Here is an 18,133-nt window from a genome sequence, read left to right on the forward strand (position 1 = left end):
AAACAAACCCTCATTTCACCTTCCTTCAAATATGTATCTTAAATTTTCTTCCAAATTTCCTTCTATTAGTGAAAGAGATATATACATACCATACTATACGGGGTGTGGGGTGTGTGTGTGTGTTTGCTGTCAAGCTTTGTTTTAAGTGGTTCATCTGTAGTTAGGGAACCTAATACCTTTCATATATACATTTCCACTTAGATGCCCAGAGTTTATCTCCCTCAGATGTTTCTTGCCCAAGTGGGAAAATGGTATGTGGAATATTTGCTTTGTGTGTTAGTCCTGGCATAAAGTAACCACACAGATCTTAGGATAGTTTTTCATATGATTTCTATTGTAAGAAATGAAATCCTTCTGCCCTCCAAACCACTTCCCCAAATTCACCAAGTTATCAATACACAGCTACAAATACAAATATTTCAATAATTCTGTATTAAAGTGCAATTCAAAAATATTACAAACAGATCTAAATATTTAAATTATGGAAGGCTGTTAAAGTCTCCTGGATGCACCTAGAAAGGTATATTAGAAAAACCTTTATACTGAAGAATATGCTCAGTTGCTAAGGGGAAAATAGATAGGAAAGGATTTGTGAACACCAAGTTGTATATGGCTTGTCATTATTCTCATTTAAAGCATGGAGGGCAAGGGGGATTTCCTAAATGATTGGTTTTATTCAAGCTATAGTCTTCATTACACCAGTGGAGCAAGAGTTCTCTTTAGAATAAATGTAAGGGAAATATAAATGTAATATCTCACTGCCAAATTAGTAACCGCTTAACTAAGGCAGCCATTAATACAGGAACCTAATTGCCTCTTTGACCTTCTTAGCTAAAATGTAATGCATCAACAGCATTGTTCAGCTTCAAAAATCCTATCCTATGATCACAAACAGCTCCGACTCAAACACTATTCCTCATGTAGCTTTCTAAATATGTAAGGACTCAGCTCAGCATATCTAGGGAACTGATAAGTTCAAATAACTTCAGTAGGCTGCTCAAGATTTTTCCCAAACTACCTTCTACAATCATTTCAAATTCTGTAACAGAAACTGTACTTTTAGGTATCAAACATACTTCTATCTTATCATAACACTGTGTCAAGGAATTCTTGGCAGAGATGGATCCAATTCCCAAGAGGCCAACCATTATGCACGAGTTTTGTTTTCAAATCACTTTGGCCTGTGTTCCTTGCTCTGATTTCTGAACTCAGTTTTTATACCTTTTGCTTTTATATCTTTGGTTCCAATTCAGATAAACAGATTCTCCCTACATTTCCCATCTAAAGCACAGATAACGCAATTTGAAATCTGTTGCTATATGCTCCATGCCAGGATGCACATTTCAGATAGTGATCTAAACAGACAAAACAAAATAGCAGGGAACTTATTACATACCATTTCACACATGATCCCATCTTTTCACCTAATAGGTTTTTGCAAAGGATAAGTTAATTAAGTTGCAAAAAGCATAGAGAAGAACTTTGCTGCAAAGATATATGTGGTTTTATAACCTATAATCTGGAGATGTGCTGCTATTTTAGAAGTATTCAACCTTTTGGTCCCTCTCTTTCTTCTCTAGCTATCTTTGGAGAGTCACGTTCCCCTACCTGATACTTTCCCAGGAAAGCGATACAAGTATCTACACGTTTACAATATTCCCTCTAATGCATTAATCTGCATGAAGTGAGAATTGTAACATGTCAGACCAATGCTACAAGGCATGCAGAGATGCCTGAAAACACAAAAATACTCCCCTCAGATCCAAGCATCTTTGTCACATTATGGAAGCAGTCTGTTTCATACAAAGAATTTCAGTATTTCTTGCTTATGTATGGGAAGTCACTTCATTTAGAGTAAGGATAATTCACCACCCTCTTCCAAGTGAGGCTAAAACAGTCATGGCAGTCCTATCCTGGCCTCAAGAGATAACGCAAACAGCCAGGAAAGCATAGCAGACATTGCTTTTTTGTACTGCCATGCTATAATTTTAAGAGCAGTGGGTTATATATGTCACCCAATTTGGTGCATGTTACTGACACAAGATGACCTGGAAACAGAACCAGGAGGAGGCGGCAACAGCAAAGTCTTCAAGGACAAGAAACATGGAAGGGTGACTATTGGGCTCTTGTTAGTTGTTCTTCTTCTCCTCTGGTGGTGCATAAGGAGGTGGCTGATCCTAAAATAAAGAGAAATTGCATTCAGTTGGCACACCCAGGGTACATGGTGTCTTTCATTTTACACATGAAATCTAAGCTTTGCTTGTTTTCATAGCTTCTGTCTGCCATTAAGGATGCATCATGGGTAACTAAACTGAAGATTCTACTAGATTAAGATATTTGTGATGCCCAGCATCCCATGCTGGACAAAGCAACTAAAAGGAAGACCCTCAAACTACATAGTATCATGCAGTATGTGAGAAATCACAATTACTTTGTAAGAATACACTACCCTAACAATAGTACTCAGCACTGTATTGTAATAATACACTGTTTCATGCCATTTGCATACACTTGGGGTGGGAAAGGTAAGCGGGCAATTAAGAGGCCCATTTGTCAACTGCTTCATTCTAAAAACAACAGCAACAAAAACAAACAGGAAAAGAGATACTTTCTAAAATGTTCAAGCATTGGTGGTATTCAAAGGGTTTTTTCTTGTTATTCTTAATTATAACTTGAATATTCTCTAAAATTTATCTTTACAACTACTGCTACTATTGGCACATAACTACTAAAGATAAAAGAAAGCCGAATTTGCATTCCTGTAAAATTATGTATTTTATAATTTAACTCGCTAAATTATGTTTCCCTGAATGCCAAAGCAGCAAAAAGAAAAACAAAAAAACAAAAAGTCCAGCGTGTCAGACTCCCTTGCTTTCCTCTTCCCACAAGACCAGCCCCAGAAGGATTCCTTACCATAGGCATGTAGACATTATGAGGATTAGCTGGATTATAATATGCACTGGAAGCTGCCTCAGATGCTTTATTTCCATCTACAACACAATAATATAAATCAGGGTGTTTTGTTTGATTTTTAATCAATGCAACACATAGACTGGTGTCCTGTTGGTTTATGCATACAAAGGTTCCCCTAGGGAAATGTGGCTGCACAGTTGTTCCCACTGACCATACACAGGCAAAGATACCTCTGGATGAGCATTCACCTGTGAAATGTTCCACACAAGGTTTGGGTAGCACAATCAATGCATAATTCCACATGGAAATTTTTTGCTTTTAACCACAGTTTATATCCACAAAATATCCTTGTTTTCCCATCATTTTGGATAAAAGGAAAGAACATATTCTGCATTTTTGAGAAGAAAGAAAGAATAGGGCATGACTAAGCACCCATCAGCAACTTGGTTTTAAATGTACTGAACTACGTTATATTTGGAAAGTCAGGAAACTTCAAAAGCAATCACGAAGAGTCTTAGATCAAGTAACATGATTACCAAGAACATGGCACGCACATATCCAGATACCAATCTATATTTTCCAGGGATTAAGTAACCACACTGGGTTTTAGCCAAACCAGTGTGTAATTTGGGATCTAAAGCACCTGAAATCTTAGACTGTTTCACAGGAGTCACTTCACATCCCTCAGAAGTTCCAAACAACTTTGTTACTAAAAGGCCAATAAGAAAAATCTGCTGACTTCAGCAGGATAATAACCACATTTAATTCATCCAGAGACAGTCCATAAAATATATTTTTTGGATTCTGCAGACTATATTCAGTGTTTTGAAACTATTAGAAGAAACTTCAGGATTTCATTTTAAGACAAGTGTTCCTCAAGCAGCAGAAAATTTGGAGAATCAAAAGTTATGCTCTCGGGCTCACAACAGCTGAATAATCCACACTTCCTCAAAGAACCTACTTAAAACTTAAGAAATTGATGTCTCCATGATTAAATTGATGAAAATGCCTCTTGGAATGCGGATATTCCCTTGATAGACCACACTAAAATCATTAGAAAAGACCTTCTATAATCAGAAGCCACCTCTGGGTGATTTGGGGGGGGGAGATGTATTTGTCTGCTTTGGAGTAAAAACAAAGTATTTTTAGCCCAAAAATGTGACTTGAATGATGGGGAGCAGTGGGGGGATTCAGTGAGCGAGACCAAGTAAAAACCATCTTGTAGCCTTACCTGGCGTTCCTGGTTCTGTCCAGGTTCTAGGGGCTGAAGGTCCTGCCTCAGGCGGTGCTGAAGGTCCTGCTGAAGAAGGGCCAGGGTATGGAGGAGGAGGAGCCATATACATGCCAGAAGGTGGAGGATACATTCCTGGCAAAAGGAAACAAACTCCATTAACTGTCAATGTATAGATTATAGAAACTCTCAACTTGGAAAAAGTCAGCAGGACAGATTTTGCCTACATCACTGCTTCTTGGACTGTGTGTCCTAACTCCAAATGGGGTCCCCTAAGCTCAATATTGGGGTCCTCAAAAATCTGGTACCACTAAAAAAATTAGCAAGTCTTGCAAATGCTGATTTGTTATCAGTAAATGTTTGATGTTTATACCTATTTTGTATAACTACATAAGAGCCCTGGTAGCAAAGTGTATTAAAGCACTGAGCTGCTGAACTTGCAGACCGAAAGGTCCCAGGTTCAAATCCCGGGAGCGGAGTGAGCGCCCGCTCTCATCTCCAGCTTCTGCCAACCTAGCAGTTCGAAAACATGCCAATGTGAGTAGATCAATAGGTACCGCTCTGGCGGGAAGGTAACGGCGCTCCATGCAGTCATGCCGGCCACATAACCTTGGAGGTGTCTATGGACAACGCCGGCTCTTCGGCTTAGAAATGGAGATGAGCACCAACCCCCAGACTCAGACATGACTGGACTTAACGTCAGGGGAAACCTTTACCTTTACCTATATAACTACATACACACAGTCATGGAAACATTTCTTGTATTAAAAGGGGTGCCAAGTAGAAAAGTTTAAGCCTACATTACATTATGTTCCAATAATCAGCCAGGGAATCTTCCCAGATCACTTACTCACAAAAAAGCTGCACAATGTGCTGGTCATTTATGTGGCATGGATTGGTTGCCCATTTTGTCTAATTCAGTACAAGGCTGAGCATTCCCTTATCAAAAATGTTTGGGAACAGAAGTGTTCCATATATCTTTTTTGTATTAAGGAATACGCATAATGAGAACTCTTGGGAGATGGCACCCAAATTGAAACAAAAAAAATCATTTATGTTTCATATACAACTTATACATGTAGCTAAAATGAAATTTTATACACAGTGTTTTTTATTATTCTGTGCATGAAACAGTTTGTATACATGGAACCATAAGAAAGCAGAGATGTGACTCTATCAGCCACTGATATGTATAATTCTGGAATTTGAATTACTTTGGAATTCAAGACAAGGAATGCTCACCCTGTATTATATATCACATATGTAATATATATTACAGATGGGTACCATATAAGTTTGATATAAACAACTGTTTTATAAAGGCTGCTAATTCCTTCACCTTGAGGAGGTGCATATGCATATCCCATAGGCTGGGGAGCAGGTCCATATCCATTCATTTGCCCAGGCATATAAGCATATTGTCCATAGGCAGCTGGGGGTGGTGCAGCATAGCCTGCTGGTGCAGGTGCATATCCTCCTGGTGCAGGTGCATATCCTCCTGGAAAAGGTGCATAACCCCCGGGAACAGGGATATAGCCGTAGCCAAAGCTCTGAGCAGGAACTCCTCTGGAAGCTAAAAGTAATATGTTTATTAAGCAATATTCAGCACATGTCCATCATGTTTATGACATTTTAACAGTCTCGTATCTATAGCAGTGATTGAGTAGAATGGAATGGCATCAAGTACTGCATTTAATGATTAAGTATTGGTGAAAGACTTCCTTGAAGTACAGCTGTTGACTGATGTCATCTGAATCAAATGAAGCTCTAGAATACTTTGTATGGAGAAGTGAAGGAAAAACGGAAGCATCTTACCATCACTTGCCAGTCTAAACATCAGCTGTCCAAATTCTATGGCACCTCCGCTGAAGAAGCTCATCTTAAAGGAAGCTTGTCCTTCCCAGCCACCTACGAAAAATGTCAGGTTCACATTTGAATGATGGTGGCTACTAAAAAGACCATGAGATACATTGCATGGCTGAATTTACCCACATTTCTTGGCAAGTGAAGACAATTAGTTTGATTTGACTGCAGCAACCGAAGTTTAAAACATGAAAACGTAAAAAGTGTTTCAGGGAGCTAGCAGAGCTATCTACAGAGCTACAGACTCAATACTATCAGGTGCTACTCCCACAGGCTCAAGAACAATACCACGGATTACACTTTGCTTCTCACAGCCATCACATGTGGTTCACAAAGGAGATATTATTTAAAGCACCATACAAAATTGACTTTTTTCTGATAAAGACTAGAAGAAGCCATTTTGACTAAAAGTCCAAATGATTTTTTTACTGATTCATTTATGAATTTAATGAAAATCTGGAATTTAACCAGAATGGGACTAAAATCTTCACAGCATTCTTACTTCCAGGAGGCAGGGAGTGAGCTAAAAGAAACATTTTGAAAACATGTTTCAAAATTAGAACACATTTCCTTTCTCTTTCCAAATCAAACATAAAGGGGTAAACAATGACAGAAGTGGACAGAAGACTAGAGCAAATTCCCTGAATCATTTACAAGTTGAGGGTATTTTCATAAGGTAAATGACAAAAGCACACTTGATCAGAAAGATCATAATGCAAGTATTTTAATTAACCCTTTAAGCACAGTACAAAGATATATAATAAAGATCTCAGTTAATCAGTATTCAGCGAAACTGAATACTTCCAGTAGAGTTTACACAAGGAATTCATTTGCCCCTGCAAGTGGTTAATACACACCTCCTGGTTCGGCTTGTATCACTCCTTTGATGTAATTGGCAGAAAATACTGGCTGTTCAATGGAGCACCCTTTGACCAGGTTGTACGGCATAGAGAAAGACATCATTGGGTCCTTGCTCTTGGACACAAAAATGATCTGCAAGATATTGAGTTACCAAACTTAGCCACACATTTGCTCTTTTATAGGAGAATAGCAAAAGACAGAAATATATAAAATTATATATAAAACAATCCACTACAAGTCACTCATATCTTCAAGTTAGACCAAAACAATTGCCCACAGCAAATTAAGGCTGAAATAAAGTTTTCCCTCACTTATCGCTGGGATTAGGTTCCAGGACCACCCGCAATAAGTGAAAATCCGCAAAGTAGGGACACTATATTTTAATGTTTATACATTATTTTAGTAGTTATACACTATTTTAAGCCTTTATCAACCAATTGTGTGTTGATAAATCGCCTCCTTCTCTTCCTGTTGCCACTTGGCCTCCTTTTCTCTCCCTTTGGCTTCTCCTTCCTCCCTTCCTGTAAATTGTATTTTTTTTATTTATAATAGTCTTTTAAAGTTTATTGGAAAAACCGCGAAACAGCGAATCCGCGAAAAGTGAACTGTGAAGTAGTGAGGGAAGACTGTATCATATTAAAATTCTCACAAAAATGGATCAAAAAACTTTTTACTTTTTTCCGATTTGTCTATACAATTGTGTTTAGAAAGATCTACTTAATAAGCCAACATGAGGACATCTTCCAGACTTACATATAAATTCAACTTAAGAACAAAGCTACAGAACCTATCTTGCTTGTAACTTGGAGACTGCTTGTAGCAATTTTAATTGTTTGTGGTTTTTCACTTGATTAAGGGTCTTGGCCTCCTCGGAAGGGCTAATTTTATACAGTTGTAACTCTAGCTGCTGCAGCTTCCTTTGATGCCATCCAATGAAGGAACCCAACAGAATCCTATCCAAAAGCAGCAGCAGTTTAAGGCAACAGCGTAAATGCATGATTTTTTAAATATAGAATGAAAATTAAAACTAATGATTGTACATGTGGTTTTTATGCCTTTTAAAAACCTTCAAGCCTTCTCTAGGAATGTTTATCTATGATTCTGTTGCTTACTGTTTCCTGTATGTGTGTTTTGGTATGCTATGCAGCTTCCTTTATGGTTTCTAAGAAGTTGCAAAAGGGGCTGCAGACCACATGCTCTCCCCCCCTCTCCCTCCCTTCCTCTCTTTCTCTCCTTTCGACTATGTGACCTGTTGATAGCTTTTTGTTATAAGAGAGAGATGCCCTGACCAGATGGCACAGATAATTATCTCAAACATATCTGAAACTTGACTGACAAGTTTTGTATCTGTGTATGCTGAACACATGAAGGTTGTGAGTAAACCAAATATATTATTTTTATCAAAGTTTACTTCATTTTTGTCTCTTGCGTGCATGATATTAAACAGTTTGTTTTATGGTAGACAATATATATTTTTGGGCACTGAAAAACACCTCTAAAGCTCCGCACTGGCAAATCTGTTTTCCTAACAGATCAGAGGTAACAGGTTATTCAGCTTAACAACTGAAACCATTGCCTTGCATAATCATATCTAGTTGTATACCACAAGAGAAGATTCTACTCTGAAGGGTTTTTGGCTCTTCTTTGAAAGGTCATGCTTTTCTTCAAAAGGTGTTTTTCCAAAAGGTTATGAATGCCATATTCCAAAACATACAAAGGAGGCCCAGCCCACTTTCTTTAGGTTACAGGCCAGGTTGTAAACCAGGCTAAGCTGGCAAAAGCACTCAATAGATCCTAAAGTTAAGCCAGGAATCTTCAAAATACTGATATCACCATTAAGGACATAACAACTCCGCCAAATGTTACATTCTTTAGAATTTTCTGTTTCAGAAAGATTATGAGGACAATTCCAAATTAACATCTCTATTGCAGAGGATGAGAGATGACAGCCGTTCCATTTGTTCTACTGAGGAAACTATAATGGCAACCATCCAATTTCCATTTTATGTCAGTCAGCAACCTTTCCCACATCTGAAGTCCTCACTGGAAATAAACTGAAAGTTCAATCATAATAAATCTAAGAAACCTCAAAGATCTTGTGGCAGATGATATCAATATTAATAAAAGGAAAGAGAAAAACCCATTTTTGCATCATCCAGCTTTCAGTTGGGGTAGAAAATCATTCTAGTGAAGAATAAATCCAGTACAGAAAGACCTCAGAATAATTGCAACTGAAAAAGGAATTATGTCAGTTAACTATAATTGGGATTAATGTGTACATCTGAGTTGTGTTCTTAACTACATTAATAAAGATCCTTTCACAAGCATTAAAAATGTACTTGAACATCCTTCCCCAAGACTTACCCTGTAAGGAGTGAGAAACACCATTCCTTTCTTGGTGCCCTTGAAGATTTCTGGTTTACTAGTCACATCAGAAAAGGTCAGCTCCACATCTTTACAATGTTTGAGAATACTTCAGAGAAAGAGGAAAAAAGTAGGTAAGTGAACATTTGCAGTGAGCTTCACAGAAAAACTACTGTAGGAGAATCTTGGAATTGTATTTAAAACAACAATTTCTCCAAACTGTAATTACAGCCAAATAATCTGTTCATATAGTGGGTTTCCATGGCTAAGCAGGAATTTGAACCCTGGTCTTCAGAGTCATATTCCAAAGCTCAAACAAACCATTAATTTCACTCAAGCTGCATGTTTTACATATGAAGAAATACATATTTCTTGTGATCAATATACTAAAGCAGTTGTTCCCAAACTGTGAGCCACAGCCCTGAGAACGAAAATCCGGTCCGCAAACCTCCTTCCTCTTTATTTATTTTATTTATACTCCTTTCCACAGAGCTGACCAGCCCCACCCCTTTTGGTACTAATGTTGGAGAGTGGTACCTGGTCAAGTGGTCCCTGGTCAAAGTGGGTCCTGGTCAAAAAAAGCTGGGAACCTCTGTACTAAAGGGAGGCTCTTCTCAGATAAAGGAAGAAGCAGACTGTAGATATTGTTCAACAGTAGAGTAGACTTCCTTAGTCTTTAAAAAAGAGACTGAATGACAAGTTTGTGGTTTGTTTTAGTAGGTATTCCTGCATAAAACTGGTAAACTAGATAGTCCTTACAATGCCTTCTAACTATGATTCTTTGAAAATCTTCCCTTTCTCTATGAGTCCAATTCTATATGTATCTACTTAGGAGTAACATCTGTTGAACATAGTGGCATGCATACACTAGAGCCCCGCTTAACCAAGCCCCGCTAATCCAAGCATCCATATCATCCGAGGCGCCGCCGGGGTGCCCCTCCCTCTCCCTCTCCTTCTCTCGAACAAAGGGAGCTCGAGAGAAGGAGAGAAAGGGGAAGCTCCCCAGAAGTGCCCCGCAATTGCTGCTCCAGCAGTGTTCGTGGGCTGTTTCCCTGGGCCGAGCCCTCGCCCCCTGGGGCGAGGGCTCGCCGAGGGATGTCTCCCTGGATCTCTCTCGACCAGGACCTTGCTGGAGGAAAGAGTTTCCTCCAGCAATGGCCTGGCCAAGGAAAACCCGCGGCACGCTCCTCGTTTCTCGGAGGGACAGGCCTTTGCTGGAGCAAGGGCCTGTCCGAGAAAAGTGGAGCGCACCCTGGATCTCCTTCGGCCAGGCCCTTGCTAAAGAAAACTTTCTTCCAGCAAGGGCCTGGTGGAGGGAGATCCGTGCCGCAGGTTTTCATCAGCCAGATTCATCAGCCATTACTTTGAATTGCTTTGAATGCGATTTCCTGCTTCTTGGCAGGGGGTTGGACTGGATGGCCCATGAGGTCTCTTCCAACTCTACTATTCTATGATTCTATGATTCTACTGGAGGAAACTCTTTCCTCTAGCAAGGGCCTGGCCGAGGGAGATCCGGGGAGATGTCTCTCGGCGAGCCCTCGTCCTATCCGAGGAGTTCGGTTATCCGAGATTAGGCTGTTATCTCGGATAACCGAGACTACTATATGAGTAAACATACACAGGAATAGATGATAAAGGAACACAATCTAGATTCTTGTTGCTGTGTACTTTCAAGTCATTTCTGACTTTTGGTGACCCTCACAGTTTTCTCGGCAAGATTTGTTCAGAATTGTGTTGCCTTTGCTTTCCTCTGAGGCTGAGAAAATCACCCATTGAGTTTCCATGGCTGAGTAGGGATTCAAACCCTGGTCTAGGTCCTCCTAAAAGGGGCACAGATGCCAGCCACGCTTTCCTTGCTGACAAATCACACCTTTACATAGCTATCCCTACTCATTTTGCTCATTTGAATCCTGTCAAATACACATTAAACATTGCTGCATCCTTATTAACATTAAGGATAGAAATACTGCTATATTTATTTCACAATGCTGGCTCTTCGGCTTAGAAATGGAGATAAACACCAACCCCCAGAGTCGGACATGACTAGACTTAATGTCAGGAGCAAACCTTTACCTTTACTGTATATATTATAATATATATTTAATATTAAATAACCTACAAAATAAAATATATTTAAAATAGTTAAACCTAAAGCACAAAGAAGATAAAAATAGGGCATATCCTATTAAAGCACTATAAGAATAGTCACGGTAGCATGTGATCTTTTCACTTTCCAAAAAATACATCAGAACTTCCTTATGGCCAGGATGGTTCATGATCAATTTTAAATTTATCCCTTCCTCAAGAAGTTTTGAATATCTTTCTGAGAATTTTCCTGAATTCCTTCCTGCCCAGGAACATTGACAATAATTTGCTACTGCTCAAAAACGTGTTATGAAAGAGCCCTGCAATGCCTTCCGATCCAGCTTTCACACTGACGAAATAGAAATCATGTGACTCTGGTTTAATTCTTGTTGGTTTTCCTCCCAAGTCTGTATCAGCACATAACAAACAAATGGGTTTTCTAAAGCAACAAGATTTTAATCTGACAACCAGATGCATGTGTTTAGTTCTTTACTGCTTGGTGATAGGGCTGACAGTACTTTTGTTTATAAACTAAAAAGACAGGTTTAACAAAATCAGTAAAGAACACAACACATGTATGTTGTTGGCAGCTCTTTTTTACTTGGATTATTTTAAAATAATCGACTTTAGAACATATGGTAGTAGAAGAGTGGCATCTTCTTCCATCATTTTTGGTTATAAATTGCTTTGGGAGAATCTATGCACCAAGTAAGAAGTGATGCCATGTCAGTACAGCAGTTAATTACACCATAACTATGGTCTACATGTGCTTAACTCATCGTAAAGTGAACTTATTTTGTTTCCATTGGCAAAAAGGGAGCACAATGTCTTAGTTACAGACCATTTGGATTCCAGTAATTTGCTCTACATTGGGCTGCCTTTCATGGGTTTGGAAACTTAAACTCCCCAGATTATTAATTAGGGCCAGCTACAGGATATTTCCCACAGAATCACCCTGGAGGATCTTGAAATTCCTAGAGAGAGCATAACAATCAAATCTGAGAATAATCAAATTCACAAAAATTAAACCTGCAAATGTGCAGAGTCAAGCATACTTAGATATACAGTAATTACAAAAATATATTATATAATCCCAGTTTATATATAATGTATTTTTACACAGTAGGCTTTCAGTTAACCAGAACCCATGGGGATTGATAGACGCTGGATAAATGTAGTTTCTGGTTGCTTCAATTTTACTATTAAAAATAGCCCTAGATAATACTATATCCCATACTATCTCATATCATAAACTCTGTATAGATTTGATATTAACATTGAAAAATAGTAATATAAAAACAGCTTTGTGAATGAACTATTATTTTGATTTTTTTTTACTGGTTGCTGGAGAGTTCTGTTTGCTTGAGTTCCAGTCTATTGTATCTACAAGGCTAAAACTCCATTGGATAGCAGCTACCCTAATTTACTTTCTGAGCTTTCCAGTGCAAATGCACTCCAGTTGGAACTGTCATTTTTACCCAAACTATAATGAGGCTTCAAATCATTGTGTCCATACATTATGAACAAGAGTTATTGTTTTACTTGTTGCTGTTTTTGAATAGTCACTGATTACCCAGTATTTTTGGCTACCACGTTGTGGTATGGGTCTGATAGAGAAGGGTGAACCAATATGTTCTAGTACAGTGGTTCTCAATCTGTGGGTCCCCGGATGTTTTGGAATTCAACTCCCAGAAATTCTAACAGCTGGTAAACCGGCAGGGATTTCTGAGAGTTGTAGGCCGAAACAGCTGGGGATCAAAAGGTTGAGAACCACTAGTTTAGTGGTTTGAGAACTGGTTTATGACTCTGGAGACCAAGGTCCGAATCCCAGCTAGTCATGAAGCCCCAATGCATGACTTTGGACAAGTCCCACCCCTTCAGGGTGCACCCACACTGTAGAAACAATTCAGTTTGACACCACTTTAGCTCCCATGGGATCGAAGAAGTTATAGTTTGGCGAAGCACCAATACTCATTGACAGAGAAAGCTAAAGGCTTTGCAAAAACTTGCAGGATTCCATAGCATTGAGGCCATGACAGTCAAAGCGGTATTAAACAGCATTAATTGTACAGTATAGATGCAGCATCAGAGGAAGACAATGGCATATGTCTTCTGAACAAATCTGGAGAAGAAAACCCTATGATATGATATGAACTGATGACAGCTAATTTTATCTACTGATGTTTTTAAAATTGTATTATCTTGATTTTATGTTATATACATTGACAGGGGTTGTTGTTATAATTTTATGTGGCTTGTTTTATACTTATGTGCCATTTCTTACCTGCTGTATGTTATATGCTGTACCCTGGAGTGCCTTGGCAAGCCGCCCTGAGTCTCATCGGGGAGGTGGTGGTGGGATATACATAACGTTGATGATGATGTTGATTATTATTATTGGAAATAACAATGGATATTGCTGGGGAGGTTGTGGATGGGATTGTGGGATGGGGGATTGTGTGTTTTAAAATGCATTTTAATTGTATTTTAACTCTATTTTTCAACCTAACACATATTATTTGTAAAAAAATGTATTTGCTGTTTTAAATTGATCGAAGTGTGTTACTGTTAGCCACCTTGAGTCCCCCACAAGGGAGAAAGGTAGGGTATAAATAAAATAATAATAATCTATATATATAAAAGAGTGATGGCATCAGGGCAGCGGACAAAACAACAAAACTACAGGCTCCCCAACCTCGAAATTTGACAACACAACCCATCATTCACGGCTCTAGGTTGATACAACAAAAAGAAATGAAAATTAAAGTCCTAATTAGATGGAGAGGAATAATAGTTTTTATCCAATTGCTGCCAGTTGGAAGGCTAAGCTCCACCCACTTGGTCTCCTAGCAATTTACTCAGCCCAGGGGACAGGCACAGTTAGGCCTCACTTAGACCTCTTCCACAGATTATCAGATTTTAACTGGATTAAATGGCATTGTAGACTCAAGGCCCTTCCACACAGCTATATAACCCATTTAGAATCTTATATTATCTGCTTTGAACTGGATTATCTTGACTCCACACTGCCATATAATCCACTTCAGTGTGCATACTAAACATAAAGACAACCATACAACAGACATTCAATACCACCACTACCTCAACAATTTCTCACCAACACCACCAGAAAACACCACAGCAACGCGTGGCCGGGCACTGCTAGTAATAATAATAATAGGACCGAACATGGAGGTAACAGGCATGGGCAAACTTGGCCCCTTCCTCCAGGTGTTTTGGACTTAAACTCCCACCATTCCTAGCAGTCTCGGGCTCCTTCCTTTCCCCCCTCAGCCGCTTAAGAAAAGGAAAGGCCTGAGGCTGTTAGGAATGGTGGGAGTTGAAGTCCAAAACACCTGGCGGAAGGGGCCAAGTTTGCCCGTGCCTGCTCTAGTTTTACCACTGATTTCCCTCAGGATTCCTCCTCATTGTCCTCCATAGCATCGAGCACATGACTTAAGGGGATTATAAACAAAGAAGTCACAAGGCGGAAAAAGTGTCACAACTACAGCGTGCCATCTTTTATTTATAAGGAAGTGAGCTGGTCTCAAAGGGCCCTCCTTCAGGGTTAAAATACAGGGGGAAAAACCCTCAAAGGGCGCTCGCTCTCAGTTTTGGGGTCACAGCCGCTGCCTTTCCTGATCTGAGAAGGGGAGAAGCCCCAAAAGGGCGCCCGAGGAGGGGGCGACTCTGCGCACACCAATCAGGCAGAGCATCCCCTCCGACGTCACAGTCGCTCTCGGGACGGTGGGCGGGGCCTGCGAAGGGCCCTGCGGGATGGGGGTCCCGAGGAGCGAGAAAGAAAGGCCTCTCCCACCACCCTCTCCCCGGTTACCTCTCCCCGTTGGGCGGGATAACCCCTCCGCCTTCTGAGTGGTTCCTGTTCACCGCCATGTTCCCGGCCAATGGCACCCGGCGGGGCGGGCCTTCCCTTTTGGTGTCCCTCGCAGGCCGTGACTTCACGGCGCAAGGCCCGCCTCCGGACGCCAAAGATGGCGGGCGGCGTTAGAATGAAGGAAGCTTGATGCCGCTCTAACTGTCCTGGCCGAATGGGATCATGGGAGCTGTAGTTCAGCAAGGCACCAGCGCTCTTGGCCAGTCAAAGCGGAAGGCCTTGTGAGACTACAACCCCCATGATCCCATAGCTTTGAGCCATGGCAGTTAAAGTGGTGACAAACGGCATTCATAGAGTTCATAGCAACATGGTGGAATGGTGATTAGTTGCAGCATTCTCACTTGCCTCCAACAGACATTTCTTTCTCACACCCTGGATATTCCACAGATACATAAACCCCATTTACCTAGTTTCCAACATACCTCACTACCTCGTGAGGATGACTGCCATATGTGAGGCGAAACGTCAGGAAAGAATGCTTCTGGAAATGACCATACAGCCCGGAAAACTCACAGCAACCCAGAAATTTAGTATAATGCCAAGTTTTAAAATTTGTGGTTTTTAAAAATATGTTATAACTGTATTCTCATATGCTTCTTACACGAGACATAAATTGTCCAATTTAAGATAATTGAGGGGTTTGAACTAAAATAATCTCCAGAGTGTGTGTGTTTTGGGGGACGACGACGACAAAGTGGATTGTCTATGGCTAGGTGAAGTGGCCCTCTATGATGTCACGGAAATGTGCGAGGGGAAGGAAGGAAGGAAGGAAGGAAGGAAGGAAGGAAGGAAGGAAGGAAGGAAGGAAAAAAAGGGAAAGAAAGGAATCGAGGTGGAGAAAGAAAAAGGGAAGGAAGGAAGAGAAAGGAAGGGAAGAAAAGGGATGGAGGAAGGGAAGGAAAGAAAAAGAAAAGAAGCAGGAGGAAAGAAGGGAAAGGTATATAAGGGAAAGCAATGAAAGAAAAAAGACATGATTTGTGAGGGGAATGGAGGAAGGAAAGAGTCTCAAAGAGAGCCCCTGCTGGAGCATTGCCATGGAGAAATTGTAGTTATGCCTTTTCAAAGCTGGAGAAGGGAGAAAGCAGGTGGGCAGCGGCTCCTCCGACTGTTGAAAATAGCAACCTTCTACAAGCCTCCTATACTAGTTATTTGTTATGTAAATAATTGAGGTTGTTTACTATATTGTATATACAGTAGAGTCTCACTTATCCAACATAAACAGGCCGGCAGAATGTTGGATAAGCGAATATGTTGGATAATAAGGAGGGATTAAGGAAAAGCCTATTAAACATCAAATTAGGTTATGATTTTATTTACAGTATTTATTTACAAATTAAGCACCAAAACATCGTTATACAACAAATTTGACAGAAAAAGTAGTTCAATATGCAGTAATTCTATGTAGTAACTACTGTATTTACGAATTTAGCACTAAAATATCAGGATGTATTGAAAACATTGACTACAAAAATGCATTGGATAATCCAGAACGTTGGATAAGCGAGACTCTACTGTATATATTGGTATGTAGTTTTTCCTTAACTCTATATTGTTTGAATTGTGGGAGGGACTCCAGACCATGTGACCCAGATCTGAGAATGTTCAGAGTGAGACTTCATTTTAGAATCCGTTTGAAACAGAAGTCAGTTGTAGTCAGTGAAGTCGGCTGATGTCAGTTAGAATATGAGTCAGTTTGCATCAGAAGTACAGTAAAGTGTGTGTTACAGTTTACATCAGAAGTATAGTCCAGTATAGTTGATGTATGAAGTTAGTTGATTATAGTTGAGTATAGTACAGTATGCTGCAGTGATTAGTCATTTTGTATTGAGTCAATGTTCAGTTTAAACTTGAAATCAATAAGCAATATACCTGTATGTGAATACATGAAGTTTGCAAGTAAATCAACTATGTTAACCTTTAACGAAGACTACTCATTTTTGGTCTCTTCAGAGCATGATTTGAAAGCAATATTTTTTCATGGGAGAGTAGATGTTCTTTAGGGCAACTGAAATAGCACTTCTGAACATCTGCTATATAGTTTATGCATTGGCATATCTTTGTTCCTAACAGTTCAAAGAGATTAACAGTTGGGAAACATGAATTGCCTTGCATGAATATTCGTGGGTATTTACCACTAAGGAGAAGATTTACTCTAGTGAGTTTTTAACTCGTCTCAGGAAGATCATACTTTACAAAAAAAAATTATATTTATTCCAAATAGCGTGAATGCCTGTTAATCTTCAGAAGGGCCATGCTTCCAAAAGGCATTGGGGATTCCTGGTTTTGCAAAACCGACACCCAGACAACGATGGGTATTTGTGCTAGTAGTGCACTAAAAGAAAGCAAAAAGAATGTGAAAGAGAAGAAAATGACCTCTGGTGGTCTTTTTACAGTTATACCTGTGCCTTCAAGTCACCTGTTGACTTAATCGGGTTGGATTAAACCAGATGCTGCTAATATCAAAAGCCCCTAGGGGGTCAATTGTGATGTTGTCTTCCCTTCAGATTCCCCAAATGAACTGACAAACACACCTCAAGTAAATTGTGAAACTACTGTGAGATCATTTAAAAGCCATGTTTGTAAATTTTACAATATATGGCACCTGGGCACATCAGTTGCCCAAAATGGTGGCAAAAGCTTCCTCTGGGTTTCTGGAGGAATCAAAGCTAGGGCAGCATAGCCCTTTGTGTTCCACAACATATCCACCATTATCCCATCCGGCTTATTCTTGATAACTCATTAGTTCAGAGTTTTCCAAACATTTCATGTTGGTGACACACTTATTGGACATGTATCATTTTGTGACACAGTTTTAGTAGTAAACTGGAGGTTAAACCAAACCCTTGTAAGAGATAGGGGCACATAAATAAATTGTAATCACAAAATATACAGGAGCACAACATATCTAGTAAAAACATATT

The 18,133-nt window shown here is 39.7% G+C and overlaps 1 protein-coding gene across 1 annotated transcript; it reads right to left on the reverse strand.

Annotated features, from left to right (window-relative positions):
* Nucleotides 1–313: 313 nt before the first annotated feature.
* On the reverse strand, nt 314–15,321 carry wbp2nl (WBP2 N-terminal like). Its single transcript, XM_008110765.3, has 8 exons — nt 15,153–15,321; nt 9,233–9,341; nt 6,865–7,000; nt 5,960–6,052; nt 5,484–5,717; nt 4,145–4,279; nt 2,914–2,990; nt 314–2,177 (listed from the first exon to the last, which is right to left on the reverse strand). The coding sequence occupies exons 1-8, from the start codon at nt 15,209–15,211 to the stop codon at nt 2,130–2,132; spliced, it is 891 nt and encodes a 296-aa protein (XP_008108972.2). The 5' UTR covers nt 15,212–15,321; the 3' UTR covers nt 314–2,129.
* Between the last annotated feature and the right edge of the window lie 2,812 nt (nt 15,322–18,133).

Source organism: Anolis carolinensis, chromosome 5 (assembly GCF_035594765.1).
Source record: "Anolis carolinensis isolate JA03-04 chromosome 5, rAnoCar3.1.pri, whole genome shotgun sequence".
Classification (NCBI taxonomy): Eukaryota; Metazoa; Chordata; class Lepidosauria; order Squamata; family Dactyloidae; genus Anolis; species Anolis carolinensis.

Coding starts and splice junctions, on each gene's coding strand:
- wbp2nl (XM_008110765.3), bottom strand. CDS start 15,211: ATGGCGGTGAACAGGAACCACTCAGAAGGCGGAGGGGTTATCCCGCCC. Junction 7,001..9,232: donor TGTTTCTCACTCCTTACAGG/GTAAGTCTTGGG, acceptor AATATCTTGCAG/ATCATTTTTGTGTCCAAGAG. Junction 2,178..2,913: donor ATAATGTCTACATGCCTATG/GTAAGGAATCCT, acceptor TCTTTATTTTAG/GATCAGCCACCTCCTTATGC.